The sequence below is a fragment of the Gossypium arboreum genome, chromosome 4, assembly GCF_025698485.1.
Source record: "Gossypium arboreum isolate Shixiya-1 chromosome 4, ASM2569848v2, whole genome shotgun sequence".
Classification (NCBI taxonomy): Eukaryota; Viridiplantae; Streptophyta; class Magnoliopsida; order Malvales; family Malvaceae; genus Gossypium; species Gossypium arboreum.
This window is the reverse complement of record NC_069073.1, coordinates 72,871,394-72,893,685: the sequence shown is the minus strand read 5'-3', so window position 1 is coordinate 72,893,685 and position 22,292 is coordinate 72,871,394. Positions and strand designations below refer to the sequence as shown.

Below are 22,292 nucleotides of genomic sequence, written 5' to 3'. Positions count from 1 at the left end.
TTATCACTTCTAGGCTTTAAAATAACAAGTGTGTTTTGAACATTACTCTGTATTTGCACTAAAAACTACAGGAATTTCCTCCGCAGTCTAGTTGTTCAGAACCCTTCTAGGCTCATAAAGGCGAATGCTTGCCAAGTCTCTTTCCATCACCTTCTCTTCAGATATGACGTTGATGTTCAAACTTCCCATCAAATCTTCGACCATTCCTTCTCCTATTGTCTTCGGCTCAGAATAGATAATTCCTCCTGACACAAATGTATTAGAAATATGGGGAAAAGTCATTGATTCCCACTTGACCTCTGTCTCACTCAATCAGACTCTTCGTCTCTCTTGCCTCCTTTTCATCACCTTTCTTTTCTAATTTGCATCTGGCCTATACCCTAAGCTAAAGCGATCTTGTTTATCAGCCAAAACTGGCACCTCAACTCGTCCATGAAGATACTTTCCAAGTCCTTTTCCAGGCAATGATCCCTTTCCCACTGTTAATTGCAAGCTCATCCTCGTAGCCTCAGATATTCTTGGCATTGAGACCCTGCCCCCTTCAATGATGAAAGTTGCATTTACAAACTCTAATGACTGAAAGGAACACTCAATTGCTTCATTATCATTTTCTATATACGGTACACTACTAGTAACGGATGCAATAATGTCTTCCTCAGCATTTATCGTTATCAAGCGGCCCTTCGTCACCAACTTTAAATTTTGGTGCAACAATGACGATACTACCCCTGCCGAGTGAATCAAAGGCCTCCCCAACAAGCAATTATAAGAAGGCGTAATATCCATCACAAGGAAATCTACCTCGTATGTGTTTGGTCCGATCAGCAGAGGTACCTCAATCCTTCCCATCACTTTCTTCTCAGTGCCATCAAATGCCCTTACTGTGTTCTGGCATGTCTTCATATGAGAGTTGTCTATTGGTAACCTATTTAATGTGGACAAGGGCAAAACATTCAGCGCTGACCCATTATCAATTAATACCCGCAGCAGTGTATACCCTTTGCAGCGAGTGGTGATGTGCAAAGCCTTGGTGGATCCCATGCCCCCTGGTGGTATTTCATCGTCACTGAAGGAGATGAAGTTATCTGCACTTATGTTACTGACAAGGTGGTCTAGCTTGTTCACTGAAATATCTTCAGTAACATAGGTGTGACAACCCTAAATTGACCCTAGTCGGAAAGTGGTTTCGGGACCACTAAACCGAGTCATAAAAATAATTAACCGTCATAGTTGATGCTCATTATATGTACATATGCATGTGTGAAAATTTCATGTTTGGATTTTGTTAATTGTAAGTGAATTTTATCAAATAGGACTTATGTGAGAAAATTTAGAAATGTGCTAGGCAAATGTAAGGTGGCCTATAAATGCATGTTGTGAAAATCTTTGGGTTTGCATGTCAATTTACCCAAAATTTAAGCATAGTGGCCGGCCATGCTATGAATGGAAACATGTTGCAAACATGTTTAGTTAGTGGTTATGTTAGAAAGAATAAATAATGAAAAGGAATATGATGAAAACAAAGAAAAGAAAAAAAGTGTTCATCCTTTCACATTTTGTTGGCTTGGCCGAATGTTCTAAGAAGAAGGGGAAGAGCTTGAGAAAATCAGCCATGGGAGATTGCTAGACTAAGGTATGTTTGATGTTGTCCATGAGATTCATGCATGTTTTTAGTTGTTAGTTTGAGTTCTACCTAGCCCATGGTTTAAATCTTTCTTTGTGAGATGGGGATGATATTCGCCATGGGTGTTGTCTTCTTGGTTGATGTTTGATGTTGTGGTGATGAGGCATGAAGATGAGTTAAGTTTCGCTAAGGTGGATTTGTGTTGATGTCATTTGCATGCTAAGTGTGAAGCTTTGTAATGATACATGTGTATGGTGCTTTTGATGTTGTGAATGGAAGTAGAGGAAAAGTAAAAGAAAATTTATGTAGAAATGTGATATATGTGGATTTATAGGATGTTACAAATATATGTGAAGCCATGCTAGATTAGGAAAAATTCAGTCAAGTGTTCATGAGATGAAATTTTGTGTTTAGGGAATTAAAGATGATAGTATAGTTGATATTATATATATATATGTATGCATATTCGCCATCAAATTAAGAGCATAGGTGATGATGAGTCTAAGCTTTGTACATTCGGCCATATATATATATATGCATGTGTGATTGGATTATTGATAGTAGGCGATAGCATATGGTTATTAGTGAATAGCTAAGAGCATAAGGTAGCAAGATAAAATTTTACCATGCCGTTCCGTATGTCATAAAATCATTAAAATGTGAATACCAATATATGTAGCAAAGCGGTTGAATGAGTTAATTTATTTGTTTAAGCTCAAGATCCTAAAGGAGAGGCGTCCAACAAGGGGAAATCGAAGGTCATCGAGTAGCCGACTTGAAATTATTTTACCCAACACAAGGTAAGTCATTAAGCATATAGTTGGTATTGATTTAAATGATCGTAATACCTATGCAATTGTGTTTAATGAGGTGAAATGTATACAAATGTATATGTATGTAGAGATGAAATTGTCGAATGTAAAAAGGAAGTGAAGCGTATATAGTGGCTGGTTTTCGGCACTAAGTGTGCGGACAATAAGTGTTCACGGTTGAGAGAATGACACTAAGTGTGCGGGCTTGAAATGCATGGCACTAAGTGTGCGAGTTTAAAGTACATGGCACTAAGTGTGCGTGGTTGATTATTAAGCACTATGTGTGCGAACCCACTATATATATATATATATTTTCTATCAATTATTTATATTAAGGGTGCGACCTTACCGAATCGATTTCGAACAGCGGAAAGGGTAAGTACCTTGAGTTCATGGCTAATAGGTGCTATGTTTATATATGGAGTTGAGCGTGGTAAGTTTTGAACCTACGTGATGATTATAATTGAAGTCACGTACATAAGGTTCATCGTGGAATAGGTGAAAGTTCGTTTAGTTGTATGATTGTAACGAAAATAAAATGATGTATGGAAATGCCTCAATTATCCTATTGAATAGCGTATAAAATGTCAATGTAGGACTTGGAATGAGATTGAATCGTAAGGTCTAAGAAACTATGGCATAGTTCGGTATGGATGGAGTACTTAGCCTCATTTCGTTGTTTCCTCTTATGAAAATTTTATTAATGGATGGTAGTGTAATGCTTATGACTTACTGAGTTATATACTCATTCGGTGTTTGCTTGTCACCCATTTTAGGTTTCTTGGACTCAACTTTTTGCGTATTCGGGACCGTCATCAAAGTCTTCACACCAGCTTGCAACTTTTTGGTATCTTCTTCTTAGTTGGTCTAAGAGAACATTTCGGCATGTATAGGCTATTATGTTTGTTTGAACTTTGGTATGTAAAACTTTGGATAGCCATGCGAAAATGGCTTATATACGTTTTTAGCATAGTACTATAATCGTTTGTATGTTGATCACTAAGAGGTATGGAAATGTTTGGAAACGATTAGCCATTGGAATGGTTAATCATGATTATACTTTGTGTTATGTAAGCAAAAAGGGCTAATTGAATCATGGAAACTATGAAATAGGTAAAGTCTACCTTAAAGGCAGATGCTGACAGCAGCAGCGATGTGGATGTGAAAAATCACTAAAAATAGTAGGAATGGAATTAAATAGTGAATAAATTATGTAAATGAACCTTGATGAATCTACTTTCATATGGAAGAAACGAAACGGTCATATGAGTTGTATGTTAAGAGATATTTAGGTTTTCGTGAAATAGGGCCAGAACTGTTTCTGGATTCCCTGTTCCAACTTTGGAAATTCATTATAAATTAACCCGAGACATTTAGAAGTCATTCCATATATGTATAGATTACTTTTTGAGTCTAGTTTCTATAAAAACAAACGACATCAGTATTGAAGCCCTGTACAGGGAGATATCCAGGTCGTAATGCATGAAGGTCAGTGTAGTCGCACCCTGGAACAGGGGAGACTTTAACTAATAAACTGTACTAATTGGCCAGACCAAAAATTCTAGAAAAAAATTTGTAGATGGATATATGAGTCTAGTTTCAGGGAAAAATCACGAAACTGATTTTCAAGCTGTAGAACTCAAGATATGATTTTTAAGGTGACAGTGACACAGTTAGCCAGCTGTCTGGAAAATTTTTTTTATGAACGATGAAATTAAGTGAACGAAGTCTGTTAACCCCTCGTGTCCGACCCCGGCGATGGTCTCGGGTATAGGGTGTTACAATAGGTCTCGTTCAACACCTTCATCAACGCATTTCGGTGAACCTCCGAGTTTTGGAGCAGAGCTAGTACCGATGTGCATGCCAGCTGCTTGTGCAACTGTTCCACAACACTATACTCACTGTGTTTTAGGAACTTCAAAAATTCTTTAACTTCATCTTCAGTTACTGGTTCATTAACTAGTGGTTTTGTCCTCTCTTTCCCTTGTTCAATCATCACGGACTTCTCTTTTCCAGGCTCGACCTTTGTACTTGGCGTGCTGACCAGACTCTCCTCCCTTGGATATGTCACATTACGATTGTAATTCCAAGGCACCCTTTTGTTATCCTTATACGGAAAAGCCGCGGGTCTCTGGATTACAACTCTCGGTGTAATTTTTGCTCCAACTTCATTAATTTTCGGTCGCGAAATGATCACCATTGGGTGATTGACCTCAGAAACCTTCTCTATCAACCCCTCCTCTGAGGTGCATACGTCTTCCTTCTCAGTAAACTCAAAGAACTCCAGCTCTTTGTTGTCCATTAGAGCCTGTACCAGGGCCCTAAATTCATTACATTTTTCTATCTCATGGTCCTCCTCTCCATGGAACTCACAATAGTTCCCTGCTTCTCGGGATTTGCTCTCAAAGTCTTGCATGATTAGACCTTTCTCTACTATTTTCTTCAAAACCTCCCTCATCGAGGTTCTCACTTCTGCCACATCTAATTTAATTCTCCTCCCCATATTCTCGACTATTGCGTTTACCCTTTTATCAGTATGATTGGATAACGGATTTCCTACACCAAGAGCATCATCGAATTTCACAACACCCATGTTGATGAGCCTTTCGACTACCCTCTTAAAAGAGGTGCAGTTCTCTATCGAGTGACTCGCGATTCCAGCATGATATTCACATTGAGCACTTGCATCATACCACTTGGGGTATAGGGGTTGCAGTGGTTTTAAGTAGAAAAGAGATTCGACGTGTGCATCAAACAAACTTTTGTACAGCTCCCGATACGTTACTGGAATGAAAGTAAACTGGGGCTTTTTCATGTTCTACTTTGTATGGGGCTCCTGCCTTGGCGAAGCTTGCTGGCCCGTGGCTACCACTTTCGGTTGATTTACCATGATTGGCTTTGCATAACCCATGTTTGCATTACTGACTTCATTTTCTTTCTTTTTCGGGGCTGACCTCCTGGTGCTTTCCCCTGCCTCTATCTTTCCGCACCTTATTGCATTCTCTATCATTTCACCGGGCATAACTATGTCCGCAAAACTCTTAGTTGTGTTTCCCAGCATGTGATTAATAAAAGGTGCTTTCAGAGTATTAATGAAAAGCATGGCTGTTTCCTTTTCCAACAGTGGGGGTTGGACTTGTGTAGCAATCTCTCTTTATCTCTAAGATTATTGCCTGAAACTTTCATTTGACTTCTTCTCCATGTTCTGTAACGAGATCCTATCAGGTGCTATATCAGTCACATGGCCATATTGTTTTATAAAGGCCTGTGCTAAGTCTTTCCATGATTTAACTTGGGTACAACTCAACTGATTGTACCACTTGGCCGCAGCCCCAACCAAACTGTCCTGGAAACAATGGATCAATAACTGATCATTATTGACATGACCAGTCATCCTTCGACAAAACATCGTGATGTGAGCCCCTGGGCAACTGGTTCCATTATATTTCTCAAACTTTGGTATTTTGAACTTCGAAGGGAGTACCAAATCCGAGACCAGGCTCAACTCCTTAGCATCTATTCCACAATGATAATCAGCGCTTTCTAACGCTTTGAATTTCTCCTCCAACCATTTATATCAGTCTTCCAATTACTTTGGAAGTTTCGTTCTTACCTTTCCTATTTCTGCTACTTTATCGAAGTCAGGGACCGTAGGATTTGCCCGATTGTCTTTAGGGTTAGAACACAAGCCTATCGGGATATTTTTCGGTGCCGAAGTATCAGTCTGATATTGGGGTTTGATATTGATAGACACCCTTTGCGGAGGCACTAGAGTATTTGTTGGGGTGAAACCCAGAGGGTAAGCAAGAACCCCGCTATCATCCTCAGCATTGATCATGGGACTCTTCCCCTTTTCCGACCTTTCAACTAGTAGCTGAGTCAATTCGCTCATCATACTCCTCTGAGATTCCAGCATTTTATCTTTCATATCTTGCTGGATCCTAGCTAATTGCTCTTGCATTTGCGCTTGCATCTCTTCCTGCATTTCTTTCTCCATTTGCTCCAATTTTTCCAACCTTTGATCCATAGCTTTGGTCTTTTTCCATGTGTAATATTGGTGTTCCAGGGTAACTATAATACAATTTTCAATTAATTAAGGTTCTTTTTATAAAATTTAATACACATGATGCAATGAAATGCAAATGCATGAGATGAATGTACAACTAAAGAGACGTCGATTCTGATTCAATTCCATTTAAAAAACTTTATTAGAAAGAAAAATCCTTTGCATAAAACAGATCATATTTACGACTTTGCCCTAATGCCCAAAGTTTTAACTTTCTTAAGAATGCAAGCCAGCTCACGACCCCGATCTGACTCTAACTCATACTTCACACTTAGCACATCAGCTTAAACCGCTAAGGTTTGTAAATGATCGGTCACTTCTCGTATCTGAGCTATAGCTTCACCCATGATATGATCTCTATCCCTGACTTGGTCTTGCGATCGACAGAGCTGTTCCTTCCACTGCTCATTGTTCGACTCAAGGAATTCAATTCGGAGTTCACAGTTCTGTAGCATAGTCTCAAGTTCTTCCACTTTTCCTTTCAAATCCTCGATCCTGTTCAAGCTGGCCCTTAATTCAATATTGGAGTTACGTCCATGATACTGATGCAGTGCCCTTTTTAAATCCACTACCTGAGCTACCAACATCTTCTTCTCATCTTGGCTTTCAACCAAGCTCTTTTTTAAAACATTTTCACGTGCTCGAGTATCATGGAACCTCTTCTCCCACTGATCTGCTCTAGGTTTTTCCTCTTGAATTTCCTGTCGCCACTGTTCTGACGTCTTCCCCAATCCGGCATTTCTAATTGACATACGTAGCTTCTTGTAATCAGTTTTCAAACTGTCCAAGTCTTCATCAATGCTTCTTTTCCCTTTCCTCAACTTTTCAGCCTCAAGTTTCTGAACATCGACATCCAACCTCAAATGCATCTTTTCTTCCTCCAACTGTTCTATCTTTTTCCCTAACTCCGTATTTCTCTCTTCAAAGTCCCGTTTTACGATTTCAAGCTCGGAGGGGATTACTTGCAAGTATTCTTCTATCGCATGAACACCCTCCAAACTCAGCTCAGAGATATTATCATTAACTCTTTTACTCAACCATCCCTTGTATTCAGGAGTCGTCATTGATTCTACAGTCAATCTCTTCTTCTGGCGTATCTGTTTCCAAGCATCAAAAATCTCTCGAACCTTCTTTTTGTAATTGTTCTCCCTATACGAGAACTCACTCTGGGCTAGTCCATGTGTCATCGGTATAAATTGCCTTGACCTGTATTATCTTAAAACGAGTAAAAGAGCATATCCAATAGCTCCCCAAATTCTAAGCAGGGGTACCCAGTCAAAACTCTCACACTGATAAAGAATCTCATCAGGAACAAACCAAGAAGCTCTCCACTCAACGTCCTCTTCCTGAAGATTTCGGAGGAGCATGATCCAATTTTCTTCTGATATGTCATCTCTCCTGGACATGGCTATTATTTCCTTTAACGGGGAGTAACTCTCGGAGAAAACCCAATAAGAAACCTCATCCACATTCCAAAAATGGCTGTGGAACCAAGCCAGCAACAATTGCGCACACCCTATAAATCTTCCTTCACTTGCCCTCCGACATACACTCAAATATCTGAATGTCTCAGCTAGAATTGCAGGCATCGGTGTGATCCCTTTGTCAAGTCGATCAAAGACATCGACAACTGCTTCATCCATATGCCTTAAAGCTTTAGGGAAAATCACCAAACTATAGATACTCAAGGCGAAAACATCAACTTTCCTCTTTGTATCTGGATGTGCCAAGATCAGGTCCCTCAAACTCACCCAAGAAATGCACTTACCATCACCCTTTTGCTGAATTCAGACTGTAACCCACTGTTCACTCATCCCGGTGATACTCATTAACTTTTTTACAAAAGCTGAGGCACTAGCAGCCTTGGAATAAACTTTGTCGACTTGAACCTTTGGACAACAAAGAAAAGCTGTATACTCCTCCACAGTAGGCACCAAGTCCACCTTCCCAAAGGTGAAACAACTATATGCCAGGTTTCAGAACTGAGCCATAGCCCGAAACAAGTACTTGTCCACCTTGAGGTCAAGCAGGTAGGGTAAGTCGCCATAATTTTGATAGAACAGCTGCCTAGCCTTATCATCCCAACTGGCCCATATATCCCTCAACTTTTGGAGTTCATTTTGGGTCACATTGATACGAGTGAAGTTTCCCAATTCCGATGTACACCCCTCAGCCAAGCTATCCCCTTTCTTAAGTTGCATATTCTCTGACCACATACAGACAGCCGCATTATCCTCTACTTTATCAAGGAATTCACTCTCTATAACCAGGTTTTAAATTTAGCAACTGAACAAAAATCGACACCTCTTTAATATGAAATGACATGCAAACATAACCACAACAAAACACAAAAAGTTAGTATCGAAAAATAAAAAAAATCAAAGCAAACAGAAAATAATCAAACACCTAACTGGGTAATCGCTAGGGTTCAACATAGCTCTACCTAGGGCGGGCTCCTACAGTTCACAATATGTGGCTCGGTTCTAGAAAATGGTACTTGAACCAGCAGATTCTTCAACCTTCACCCATTATAGTCTCATGTGGATCGAGTTCGATTCAGGAAAATACATTTCCCTATGGCCATGTGGAGGTGAAAACCTCACGAAGACATAGGTACGGATGTATCCCGGAAGCAGTCCACTAGCCCATGCGGAGGTGAAAACCTCACAGAGGCATACTTTCTCACTCCCACTTAAAAAAGGTGCGACCACAACGGTCATGCAAGATGATGCGAGGGGATATAAAAACTCAAAATGTAAAACACGAATAAAATGATAAAAACCATAAAACCCATGAAATGCAATAAAAGGATCGTATGTTAAAACCCAAAATTTAAATTTTTGACAAAAGGATAGAAAATAATCAATTTTACAGCTTGATTCTCTTATTGATCCCCAGCGGAGTCGCCAAGTTGTCGAAACCATTTTTAAAAGTTTGAAAAAAACGGGGATCGACTTTAAAAATGAATTAAGGAGTCGCCACCAATCTTTTTTGGTTTAGGTGTGATCGGATCACCTGACAAATCATTTTATTAAAATATGGGTTTTGGCCTACGAAAAAAAAAAGAAATGGGTTCGGGAGTTGGTTACATATGAGGAAGGATTAGCACCCTCGTAACGCCCAAAATTGGTACCTAATTGATTAATTTATATCCTAATGTTGAAAATTTAAAAAAACATTGAAATACGATCCCCTTAAAAGTGCGTGCACAATTCGAGTTTGTTAAGATTCACTCGTTCTAAAGGAATTAAATACCACATCAGCACATTAGGACACGATATTTTAAACTTCCAAAAAAAACTGAGATCACTTCATGATTTCCAAAACACGCGAAACAACTCAAGTTGGATTTTAAGATTCACTCGTTCCAAAGGAATAAAATACCACATCCAGCACGTTAGGACACGATATTTTAAGCCTCCAAAAACTGAGATCACCTCATGATTTCCAAAACACGAGATGAAAATTTTTAAAATGGTATTCGGTTTTTTGGTCCAACGATAAATAGAAACCCAGCACGTTAGTGCACGATTCCTCGAATTTCCAAACACGAAACATTGCCTTGATTTGTAAAATTTCAAATAAGCGATTACACAAACTGAGTCAAAATATACTTACTTGATTTGTTTGAAATAAAGGACAATCGATATTAAGTGGATATGAGAATTATAATCATGATACAACAATAAGAAATAAGAATATAATTATATGTATAAAACAATAAATTATGGAAAAAAAACTCATAATACATAAGACCATATGAAAACCAGAACCATCGCAAAACAATTCAAAAACCCGTATGAAAAATATATAAAGGAATAACACATGTTAAAATTCAACATAACTAATATGTACACAAAACCGATAATACATAAACAATTATTAAAACATATAATATACAAGAAGAAATTCAAATAAATAGTATATAACATAATTTCAAGTAAAACAAATTAATGTGACTAATGACGCATGTAGGGAAAAAATATTAATAATGCATATACAAAGATACTAAAGTATTCTAAATAAATAAAATATACAATTAAAAATAAGATCCTTAAAAGAAAGCCCAAATTATGCATAAATAAATTTTAAAGAGAATATATATACATAATAAATTTAAAAGAAAATATTTACATAAAATAATATGAAAACAATAATGTATATAGAATAGGGCTAATTTTATCAAAATTATATATGTATAATAATAGTATATAAATGTATTTTAACCATATATTATACAAGAACTTAAATGATACTACATAAAATAGAATTTTAAAATAACACTTTACAATTTGAACAAATAAAAAACAAGGTAAAATTATTAAAGTAGCCCAAAATGTATGTTTAAATAATATTTTTTAAAAAAAAGAGTTGAATGCTAAATAAATTAAAGTAATGGATTATACATGTTGAAATGGGAAAAAAAACTCAATTGAAATAAAATTAAACTAAATGGGACAATTAATAAATAAAATAAGCCGTTAAAAACCAAAATTAGGACCCAAATGTAGCGCGTGTAAATTTGCAAGGACTGAAAAATCAAATAAACCATGCCCCAAAACAATTCCTTTCAGCGCGGACTGAAATGAACGGACGCGCAAATTTCTGGGACAATTTAAAAAAAAAAAAGAAAATATAAACAAGCTTCAATTACAAGCCAGTGCAAGAGGGGAGGGTCCAATTGCGCAAATTAACCATTCAAAGAAATTATGCGCATAGACCAAGTCAAAAAGCTGTCTGTTCCTTTCCCCGATGCTATTTCCATCTATTGCTTAAAACCTGCTTTAAAAAACATTTTAACCCTTTTTTTTTAAAAAACCTAGAACATTTCCATCATTTTCCTTTCTCAGCTGAAAGGGCAAAAACCCAGGCCCTCTTCTGCCGCCTCGCGCACTCTGTAGATGGCCACCGAAAGGCCAAAAATTTCCCCCTTTTGCTAGCGAATCAAAAGATACGACTCCTCTCCCTTCTACGATATATTATTTTGTATTACGTGAACTCAAATGAAAATGAAAAAAAAAACAGAATAAAATAATGATGAACCACCTTGAAGTATTTTTTTCACTGCTCTTGGATTCTTTGTGTGTATTTTGTATTCCAAAAAAAAAAAATCCAACAAATGAAAATTCGTGGCTTTTTATAGCCAACTTTACAACAGTTTCTTTGCTTCTACTAGTTGCAGGTATGGTGAACGTGGGGCGTGGGTCGTGCTACACGCGAGTTGGCTGGACGTGCGAGGTGGAGAGCGTGGTGGCTGCATTCGTGCGGCGCATGGAGACCCAGGGTTTCCCGAAAACCCCAAACTTTGGGCCTATCGGGCCTTTATTTTTGGACCCAAGTCCTTGTTTTTATGAATTGGGCCTGCTGTAACTTAGGTTCGGACTGTTGTCTTTTGTCTATTGTATGTATATGGGCTCGAGCCAAAATTGGGTCTTACACTGGTGTCACCATTTCTATCATTTATATAAACCTCCTTTAATTTTGTTTGTCTTCTTCAAAATTACAATCAATTTTTTTCTTTATATATTTTCTAAAATAAATTTATTAACTTCTTACAATATTCAGTAGGGTGAGCACTCAATTAAATCAAATCGAATTGAATGAAAATTTTCGAGTTAATTGAGTTAATAAGTCCTAATTTATCACCTTAACTCAATTAGAAATTTTTTCGAATCGAGTCAATTGAAATAAAATTCAGGTCGAGTCTAATTAAGCGAAATTGTTTGAGTTAAATTAAAAATTAAATATGTTAAATTAAAATCTTTTACAATATATATTTGGAACCACGTGTATTTGAAAAAAATTCAAAGAAAAATAAGAAAAATACTTTAGTAAGATAAATTTGAAACCATTAACTTATTGAGGTCCCCAAAATTATTATTTTAGAAAATTTTAAAATTTTTAACTTTCTTTATATATTCTTTAGAATTTTTTAAAATATTTTATATATTTTAAAATATAAATTATGAAATTTTTATAAATTTTTTATTTTTAAAATTATTTTAATTTTTTTGTAATTTTTGTTGAGAGAGTCCATGGATAGATAGAGAGGGAGGGTAGAGCTTTTGGTTTTTTCATGTCAAAGAGTTGAACAATGGATTTTTCGTGAAGTCAAAGAGTTGAACAATGAAAATAGATGGCGAGTGCCTGATCGAACTGATCGGGTCATGTAGGAACAAGGTTCAAGTGTACCAGTCTGTTAGGATGCCTCAGCTGCATACATCACTGTACTTCGACTTGACACCTATCATAATGATAAACGATTTCGTCTACTAATACAATACAATAAATTTCTATTCCAACACGGAGCCAAAAGGACAACATACAGGATGGGTAGAAGAAGTTGTGATGCTTGGCTTGATCCATGATCCGAAACCGTGGTATATAAGATAGAAAAGAATACACCAATCCTAAGGATCCATACATAGGATTAATTATGGACCTAGGAGAAAATTTGAGTTGTGTTACCAATTTACTTATTTTTAAATTTGATTGGAACTAAAAGGATATTTATACCAATATATTAATCGAATTGTAAAATTTGACTCAATCGAAATCGAAATTCGAATTTGAGTTAACTCGAGAAAATGAAATAATTCGATTCAATTAACTTGAAATTTAAATTTTTTTTTATTTTTTTCAAATCAAATTGAATTTTACTCACCCTTAATATTTAGTTAAAATTGTGAAGTCTATTTTCGTTGCGCATTGGTTTTTTTTATTTTATTTCTTTTGCTTTGGAAGTGAAATGTTAAGTGAGAAAACGTACGTTTTATGTTTTATACTTTTATTTTGATATGGAAAATGAAATCTTCAATAAAAAATAATTTTTTTAATGTGATGTATTCTAGAGGTCCTAGAAATGGCCAAATATACTATTGTAAATTAAATTTTTTTCAATATTTTTGTTCTCTTATTTTTCCTAATAATAATTGGGATGTTGAGTTGTTAATGTAACACCTCACATTTGATTTGGTCGCCAAATTCGAACGTGAGATATCATATTACATTGCCGAAGCAATTCAAATTAACTTATTTCTTTCTCATATCATTTAGAATTCAATTACCATTCGTATCAAAATGATCATCCATTTCAATCACAATTTTACATTCATATGCTGTAATAATACAATTCATTGACTTACTTGGTGATAGTAAGTTAATTTGAGAGTTGAAACTCAAATCTAAATTCAATTTTCAAGTTTTAACATTATGTTTCGAGATAGAGACTCAATGTCTCAAGACAAGCCACAATTTTATTTTTGATGATAGCATGTCTCCAGACAGGCCTCTCCTATTTTTCTATTTTTAATTCGATGTTGAAATGTCTCGATACAAGGGGTTCTCATCTCTAGTGATTGAGCCAGAAAATTATTGTTTGGAGGTTAGAATTAAATTGTATATTTTTATGATAGTAAAGCTGTAATTTTTTTATTTTAATAGTCTATACCTTTATAATTTTTAAAAGATTAAATCAAATTTTTATCGTTTTGAGTCAAAGTGTAACTTTATCATTATTAATTTAAAATATTATAAATTATAAAAAATTTAAATAAAAAAATTATTTTAAGGGCCGAGACCCTTGTTAGCCCCCTAACTTCGCCACTAATTGTCTTGAGACTTGAAACTGAACAAATCTTTTTTAGGCTTGATGTCTCATTATCTTAAGACAAAGGCGATTCTGTCTCAAGACAAAAACAAATCTTACATCGGATTCAAAGTGCTAAATCTTTGGTGTTGAGGAGGAGGATGTAAGCCATGTGCTTAGAGAAGGTGTCAAATCTTTCGTGATCATGCAGGAGTTTAGGTGTTGGGTTTTGCTCGAGCGGTTGGCAGATGCACAGTGCTAGAAGCGGAAGCGTTGGGGTGTCTTTGACAGTAACTCAAGCGTGGAACGTTGGTCTTCGCCAGATAATGTTGGAAATGCGTAATCTTGAATTGTTAAAGCTACTTAAGACAGAATGTGATAGTTTGGTGTTGAGCGGGGTTATCCGAGCCATCATGGAATTGTTGAGAAGATGTTGGGAAGTGCAACTACTCCATACATATAGAGAGGGAAATTGTCTTGCTGACGCCATGGCAGCCACAATGCTCAACAAACCGATTGGCCCTTATGCCTTTCCCGATCTACCGGAGACTATATTGCAAGGACTGCAGGATAAGGAGATGCAAAGGATGCTGCCTACATTGCTTACTATTTAAATTGTTGAAAGGAAGTTTGGTAGTAATTTAGTTTTGTCCCTTATATAAAAAAAATTACTATGGATTTATTTTACTTAATTAAAAACAAAATAATAGTATAATAATTAATAAATCAAAATGTCTAGTTATTTGATATAATTTTCAAGAAATATTTCAATCATATTTATTTATTATTTTATAGGACTAATATTTGGTTTATTATTACATTTTGACTATTATAATTTGCTCGAAATATTACTTTTATATCAATTTTATCTTCTTCTTTTTTATCATTTTGATAATTTTATTAACAAAAATAATATTACATTTAAATAAAACAGATGTGTTAAAAAGTAAATCACACACATTTTGTGAATCAAATGGCCTAAAAAGTAAATAACTTATTTGATTACATTACAAAAGTTTCAAAAAAATCAATAAATAAATTCTATTTTTTGCTGATATCAAGGCATTCACACCACGTGTGTTAACCCAAATATTCAAAGAGGTAAATAATTGATTATGAAATATCTCCAAATCTCAATAGAATTTCATTCTTCTAAATAAGAATTGAACCTTTACTACATCAGGTACAAATTCATTAATTCTTTAATCTTAAACTAAAATTTTTAAACATATAGCTTTACATGACGGTAGATTGATGCCAAATGAAACATATAGCTTTATATCAAGTTGTAATAAATGTAAATCGATCGCTCATGCTTGTTCTCTTCAGCAATCTCTTTTATAGTTTTAGTGCTTTTTGAGGGCAAAAGCAGACAGAAGACTCAACGACATCAGAACCACAACAGTAAAGAACGATGCCACCACAGCGCCGCTCACACCCTGGCAAAAATCACCGAATTGGTCGCAGATGCTTAGCCAGTTTGTGTTCGGGTTCCCATTCTGAGCCAAGTAGACTATGGCTGCTGCCGCTGCGCCGGCCGCGGTTGCTAAAGTCAATACCACCTGCATGCCATGTGCATATACATCCATATATATACACATCAACCGAAACGTTAATATATTGATTTTGGTAGGTTCATATGGGAATTTCCGAACATGCATGCGAATGCTTACAGTGTCCAAAATGAAAAGGAGGAGTCTCGGCGCAACTGCGTGAGGGCGGACAATGGTAACTAAGGAGAAAGGAAGGGAAAGGACGAGATATGCGCCAACTAGTGCCATTGCGATCACAAAAAACCTGCAAGTAAATTGATTATATATGTATATATATCTCATTATATTCCAATCTTTCTTCAACAATATCTAGCTGTCATTATACATATGTTATGACTAAGCAACGTACATAAGTGTGGGAAGATCATCATAACTGGCTTCGAACTGGAAGAATTGACTGAAGAAAGGAAGAGTTTCATCACTGGTTCCCATGGTAGCAGCAGCGGCTATAGTTGAAATAATGGCTCCTAGTCTCAGAAGGAAGTCCAAAATACCCAACCCTTTCTTGAATCCCTTCTTTTGCTCCCTGGATGTAGCAATGAGTGATCCTTTGCCTTTTTCAACGCCGCTCGACTCTGCCACATTAATGCTTGAGTGATCACTGCTCTTCATCATTTTTTTTTCTTTTCTTTTGTTTTGGGAGGGAAAATAGAGGAAATTTGAGAACTATACAATAAAAGAGAAGTTGAAGCTTTGTTTTTGTGATGGAAATTGGTTGAATGGATGAAGTTTTTATAGATGATTAGCTTATAATTCTATTGGTCGAATTTGATATATTTATTTTTAAAATTGAAAAGACAATCTATTTATTTTAATTGACAAAATTTAATTCTGAGAAATTAACCCAATTGTTGGTAAGCATATAGACTTAAACTATTGATTTTTGCTAATATGTTATGTACATCTTATTAGAATACTTATTTTTGCTAATTCATTACATGTAAACTACTATATTGTTGATTTTCATGTTACGTATAAGTACTAAAGTATGTAAATTACACAATTGATCATTTAATTTTAAAAATTTTTATTTTAGGCACTAAAAATAAAAATTTCATTTTAAGCATTATTGTTAAAATTATTTTTATTTTACGCACTGCCGTTAAAAAATATTTTATTTTGGTCACTTATCATTAATTTAATGTTATCATAAATTAATTTTAATTATCTAACTTTAATAAATTCTCATTTTGATCGGTTATTTTATCTTTTTAATTTCATTTAATTTTTCATTTTTAAAATTAATTTTAAACTTTTCATTTTCCGTAAAAAGAAAAAACATGGGGTTTTATAAAGAATTACCTAGGTTTTTATAGGGAACACGGGTTTTTATTGGAAAAAAACATTTTACCCTTTTCATTTCCTTTTTCCTCTCTTTTAAAATTAATTTTAGTTTTTTTTTTTAGTAACAAGTGAAAACCTGAATTTTTCTAGTGAATTATTTGTTCTTTTACAAGAAAAACTTGAGTTTTTACAAGGAATAGAGTTACAAGGAAAACCTAAGTTTTACCTCCGTAGTTGAATAACTCAATTTCTTATGAAAACCAAGGTTTTTTGAAAAAATAAAATTAATTTAAAAAAGAAATAAGTGACTAAAATGAAAATTTATTAAAGTTGGGTGACTAAAATTATTGTACAACATTGAATTAATAGCGGATGACCAAAATGAGAATAATTTTTAATGGTAGTGCCTAAAATGAAAATAGTTTTTGATCATGATGCCTAAAATGAATATTTTTATTTTTATTTTTTGGTGCTTAAATTGTAAATTTACGGAAATTTGGTGATGAATTGTGTTATTTACCTTATAAAACTTTGGCGGAGTAAATTTTTAGATTTGTTAAATAAAGAATGAAATTCATAATTAAATATATATGTTTTTTTTATTATAATGGAGTAGGGCTCTCTCCACATATAGCATTGAAGCTGGTAGAGGTAATCGCAGTGGATATAGACGTAATTGGCTTAAATTAGTATATTTTAATTAGCATTTTGTAAGTTATCGTCAGAATTTATGATACCTAATTTTTCATTTACTTTGATATTCTATGTATTTAAACATGGGTATAAAATTATGATAAATTTAGATGAGCTGAGAGGTTCCAAGAGCCAAGTTTTTGGTCATTTACAAGTGTTGCTTTCACTTAATAGAAATGGAGTAGGAGCTTGTAATCAAAGGCAAACAGAACTACGACAAAAATACCAACTCACGAAATAAAAGTTAATTCTCTTAATCTCTCAACTAAACTCCACCTGACCTCCCTAATCCAACACTCCCAAAATTGGTCATTGCCTAAACCAACAACAAATCAAAATGGACTTTTATATAGGGAATGAACCCGGACTCAATTGATTCATATAATCACATTTAATAAATGATATTCACGGATCTGATGAAGCTTGAATTTTTTCAAGCTTGTCTGTAAGTTTGTTTTCCATTTATGTCATGTTTCGATGAGGTTGATTCAGGCAAGATGTAGAAACTGTGGGGGTTTTAGATTTTACAAACCAGATAGAGCGGAACAGAAGTGTGTTTCTTTTATCCATTTGCCTTTGGATCAAAATATAATGAACAAAGTAGAATTCATGTCTCTTTTACCTTACACTCTCAAAATTTTTGTGGTGTGAACAAGAAGCAAGGTGTGACAAAATTAATTGTGAAAGAAAAAGAACTACAGTAAAAACTTTTCTGATATGTCTTCACTTGGACATGTGTGCAAAAGAAGATCAATCAGTTGGTACGGACTGGATTAAACTCTGTTCAAAGGTGGAAGCAATTGCAAAAGCTTGGATAAAAATCAAGCACTGAAAGCAGATTATGCGTCTATTGTCCATCCTCGATCAGCAAGTGCCTTCATCACCTGGCTAGCGGCCTCTGCTGTGTCATTTAACGGTGGATAGCTCCAGCTCTCAGATATCTGTAAAACCAACATATTCAGCAGGCGTGTAAAATTACATGCTTGAGATATTCCAGAAATAAGGCCAGGCAGTTCCAGTTGCTAGAGAAAATTTGTGGTGGCTTTCTTTAATAAATCAGAAGGAACATTGAAATTTACATGCATCAAAAAACTTACATCCTCTTTGCCAGTGAAAGGACGAACTGCTCCTCGTTCCCGCAGAGACTTTTGGAAGTCAGCAAACTTCCATGTACATCTCTCAGCTCCTATAACATAGACTGGTTTTCTGAAGCACAGTGGATTGTAACGAGGATGTTCAAATTCAAAAAACCAATATAACCTGTTAATAATTGGATGTGGCTTACAGTTTTCAAGACCTACCCTGTAGTGGAAGCCTCACTCAACATGCTTACCGAGTCTGCTGTGATAACAAAAGCATCAGCCCAAGCCAGATGTCCCATGTGTGGATTAGGACCTAAACAACATATCATCAATTGATGGGGTGAATAAACTTAGCTACCATGAAAAGGAGGGGAGGGAAATCTCTTAAGAAGACTGGAAACAGTTTACCTTCACCATCCCAAATGTAAACCTTTGGATTAGAACTAACCTCCTTCAATAAGATTTTTGATACCTATTGGTGTAATTCTCAACAAGAATCCAAGAATTCGTTAGAAAACCAATAACGTCAGTTCTTGTTGACAAATTTGACAAACAGAAACTTTCAAAGTGTTTTTACCTTCTCAGGAGTCCTTCTCGAGAAAGATATCCTGACGCTGCCGCAACTCCATAGAACATTCTGCAGCATAGCTATTAACTGCTTTGCAAGATCCGCACCATATTGACAGCTGCCTGCGTAAATCTTTTGATTTAGCATATAAAAAACTACTAGATAAAAGTCTCAAAGGAAGGTTGGTAGATATTCTGCAGAAGATATAATTCATTCAATCTTTTAAACAATAATTCAATTAAAACGCTCTTATGTAGTGAAAAAGCCCTCATGACAAAATCAAATTATTACAAGAAATTTGGGGTTTGACGACTGGATATTAGAAAAGTTCATTGATCAGATTCTTTTGCCTATATCATTATGAAAAGTGAAAAATATGACTGAAAAAAAGAGCATTTAAATGAGTTCAACAATGACAATGGAACATGATGCTGGTGGATATCTGTGAACGAGATTAAATCATTTTCTATTTTATAATTGCCATCGGATTCTTTAATAGTATGTTATAAACAAACAACATTCCTACATATACAAAGGATACTTTAATACATTTCAAACAACAAGTATAACTACAATAAAAGATGCAAATTAGCAAGTATCAGTTAACATAAAGCAACTGCATTATCCAAAAAGAAGTTAGAGACTTAAAAAGATGATTGATCAAAATGATAACAAACTCCATGATGCACTAAATATTACTTGTTGGCCCTCCAATGTTGACAACAAGCAAGGGCCTTGCAAGCGGAGCCAGTTCATCATGCCAGACTGAAGCAGCACTTCTTAATGCAGCAGAATCAGCCAGATGAAGAGCTCCCACAGTGAGAACCTGAAATTCAGAAACAACTACCGATGAGCTACATACCAACCAACCAATGACAAGAGAAACTATAACTTAACAGCCAGCAAAGATACTCCTATGTCAAGATGCCTTCTCAGTATTTACAACTTAAATACATACCATATGTCTATCAGGAGGTCTGCGAGGAGTTATCCACCTCCGGAGAAACCAAGGAATTTGTCTCTGTCCATGAGGAGTCAATGGATAATAATCATGCTGAGGAGTAATCACTAAATCAAACCTATTCAGCCGTGACCGTGGATGTTGTATCTGAAAATTGAATCAAAGAAAAATATATATAAAACCACAAATTGCAGTATGTGCATCTAAAAAGGAAAAAAACATATGATTACCGGCATAATGAATAAACAATTTCAGGCCATTTTCTTGGATTTTTTCTTATGAGAAATATAAAAGCCAATATGTATCTGAAAAGAAATATATAAAAGGTTGAACATTCTGACCACCTTTTAAACTTTTAACCTACTGTGAAATCACCCAGGTCTACAAAGTCGAAACAGTTGAATAACTTCAAAGGAAACATACAAATTGCCTTGTATATCAAGCACCTAGTGGAAACTCCAATAAAAACTCACATTCAAATATAAACAAAGAGGAAAAGAGAATTAAAAAAAAAAAAAGGTTTAACCTGAACAAGAAAAACATTTTCTGTGGCTAACCGTTTAATGGAGCTCGCAACAGAGATTGTATCCCGACCAGACGCGATGACCAACAGAGGGCCCTCCCTAATAGAGTAAAATAAAATAAGAAAATAATCACAAGAGAAAGAACTGCCACTAGAAAGCTAAATCACATAGCTTCAACGTCAAGTGTCACATTGTGCAACAAAAAGTAGTAGCAAACAAAGAAATTCAAGTTGGAAGAATTTACTTCTCAAATGTATCCCGTGCCATCATTGCAATTTGTTTTGCATCAGCTTCTATTACACTGGACAACCCTGTAGTTCTCATATGAATTTTGATTTTTTTTTTTTTTTGGGGGGGGGGGACAAAAAAAGGACAAATCAAAGACTTCTTCAACATAAAAGGGTGCCATCTTTGGTACTGCAATATGAAATCATATAATTTGAGAGCTGAAAGCAGATACCAGTTTTTTCAATTGTAAAAGGAACCACTTTACTCCATCCAGCTTCCACTTGAACTCCTGAATAGATGCAAATTTGCCTCATAACATAATCCAATTTTTTATGAAGAGAAACCGGAAGCCAATGTAGCCACTTATTGATTCCTCCTCTTGGCCTTGTAACACGCTGCATAATATATTAAACAAATACTATATAAATAATAACAAATCAAAATTTCCCATTGCTTACAAATAGCTGTATTTCAATTTGAATCTTGGGACATGTAAAAGACACACAATAATTAGATTAAAAGAACTGAGTTTTGAAATGAACAGTCAAAGAGGAAGATATAAAGAGAAGCTTACATATAAAGTATGACAACCCGAGAGGCCTAAAGCCCGAACCAAACCGATGCATTGATTCTCAGCTCCCGAGAAGCCATTTCCAATCACAACAACCCGTTTGATTATCCCATAAATCCCGGCTTCGAACACCTCCGCCGCGCTCCTCCGTCCTATGGGCAGTTCAGGAAGCCTTATGGGTCTCATGAGCCACCTCTGGAATAACCCAGTCACTTGGTACTTGATGAAGATCGATTGTCTTTTTAACGAAACAGCGAAACGAGTCGAATTGTTTTCGTTTTTGGCACCTGAATTGAAAGTTAAAACATTCGCAGTATTGTTGTTTGAATATTAAAACGGGCCCAAGAAAAGGCCACTATAGAACAGAACAACAAAGTCTTGGTGGACTTTTTCACTTTTTTGAAGGAAAACTCTTTCTTTCACTGGCACTGCTTCATTTTATTTGGGTTTCTTTTTATATTGTTCTTTTACTGGGTTGAATAAACTTGGCCGGTATGGATTGATATTTATAAATCTAGCCATTATATTTCTTATTCATTTATGTAAATTGTGACTATTAAATATGGAATAAATTAAAATTATATAATTATTTATTTTATATAAAATAAATTTCAATCACTAAATATATATTAATGTAGATAGTATTTAAATCAATATCATAAAAATATTGGATCAATTTTAAATTTTACATACATGATAAATATAATTTATTGCTAAATTTTACGTTTGAATTATTAA

General features: G+C 35.1%; 3 protein-coding genes across 4 annotated transcripts; all 3 read right to left on the bottom strand.

Moving 5' to 3' along the window:
- Positions 1 to 357: 357 nt before the first annotated feature.
- LOC128291589 (uncharacterized) lies at positions 358 to 5,251 on the bottom strand. The gene is made up of 2 exons (XM_053026769.1): positions 4,219 to 5,251; positions 358 to 1,124 (listed from the first exon to the last, which is right to left on the bottom strand). The coding sequence occupies exons 1-2, from the start codon at positions 5,249 to 5,251 to the stop codon at positions 358 to 360; spliced, it is 1,800 nt and encodes a 599-aa protein (XP_052882729.1).
- A 9,950-nt stretch (positions 5,252 to 15,201) lies between these two features.
- Positions 15,202 to 16,343, bottom strand: LOC108460033 (casparian strip membrane protein 1-like). Its single transcript, XM_017759417.2, has 3 exons — positions 15,993 to 16,343; positions 15,764 to 15,887; positions 15,202 to 15,652 (listed from the first exon to the last, which is right to left on the bottom strand). The coding sequence occupies exons 1-3, from the start codon at positions 16,256 to 16,258 to the stop codon at positions 15,437 to 15,439; spliced, it is 606 nt and encodes a 201-aa protein (XP_017614906.1). The 5' UTR covers positions 16,259 to 16,343; the 3' UTR covers positions 15,202 to 15,436.
- A 1,813-nt stretch (positions 16,344 to 18,156) lies between these two features.
- On the bottom strand, positions 18,157 to 22,044 carry LOC108458438 (mitochondrial fission protein ELM1-like). Of its 2 annotated transcripts, none has more exons than XM_017757832.2 (11): positions 21,558 to 22,044; positions 21,216 to 21,378; positions 21,000 to 21,066; positions 20,758 to 20,854; positions 20,229 to 20,378; positions 19,970 to 20,096; positions 19,280 to 19,392; positions 19,111 to 19,174; positions 18,922 to 19,015; positions 18,718 to 18,826; positions 18,157 to 18,561 (listed from the first exon to the last, which is right to left on the bottom strand). In XM_017757832.2, exons 1-11 carry the CDS (start codon positions 21,738 to 21,740, stop codon positions 18,460 to 18,462), a joined length of 1,269 nt encoding a protein of 422 aa, XP_017613321.1. In that variant the 5' UTR covers positions 21,741 to 22,044; the 3' UTR covers positions 18,157 to 18,459. The 2 variants fall into 2 exon arrangements, 1 of the variants encoding a protein (XP_017613321.1); XR_008281430.1 differs by having other exon boundaries at positions 18,532 to 18,561; positions 18,718 to 18,806.
- Positions 22,045 to 22,292: the final 248 nt, after the last annotated feature.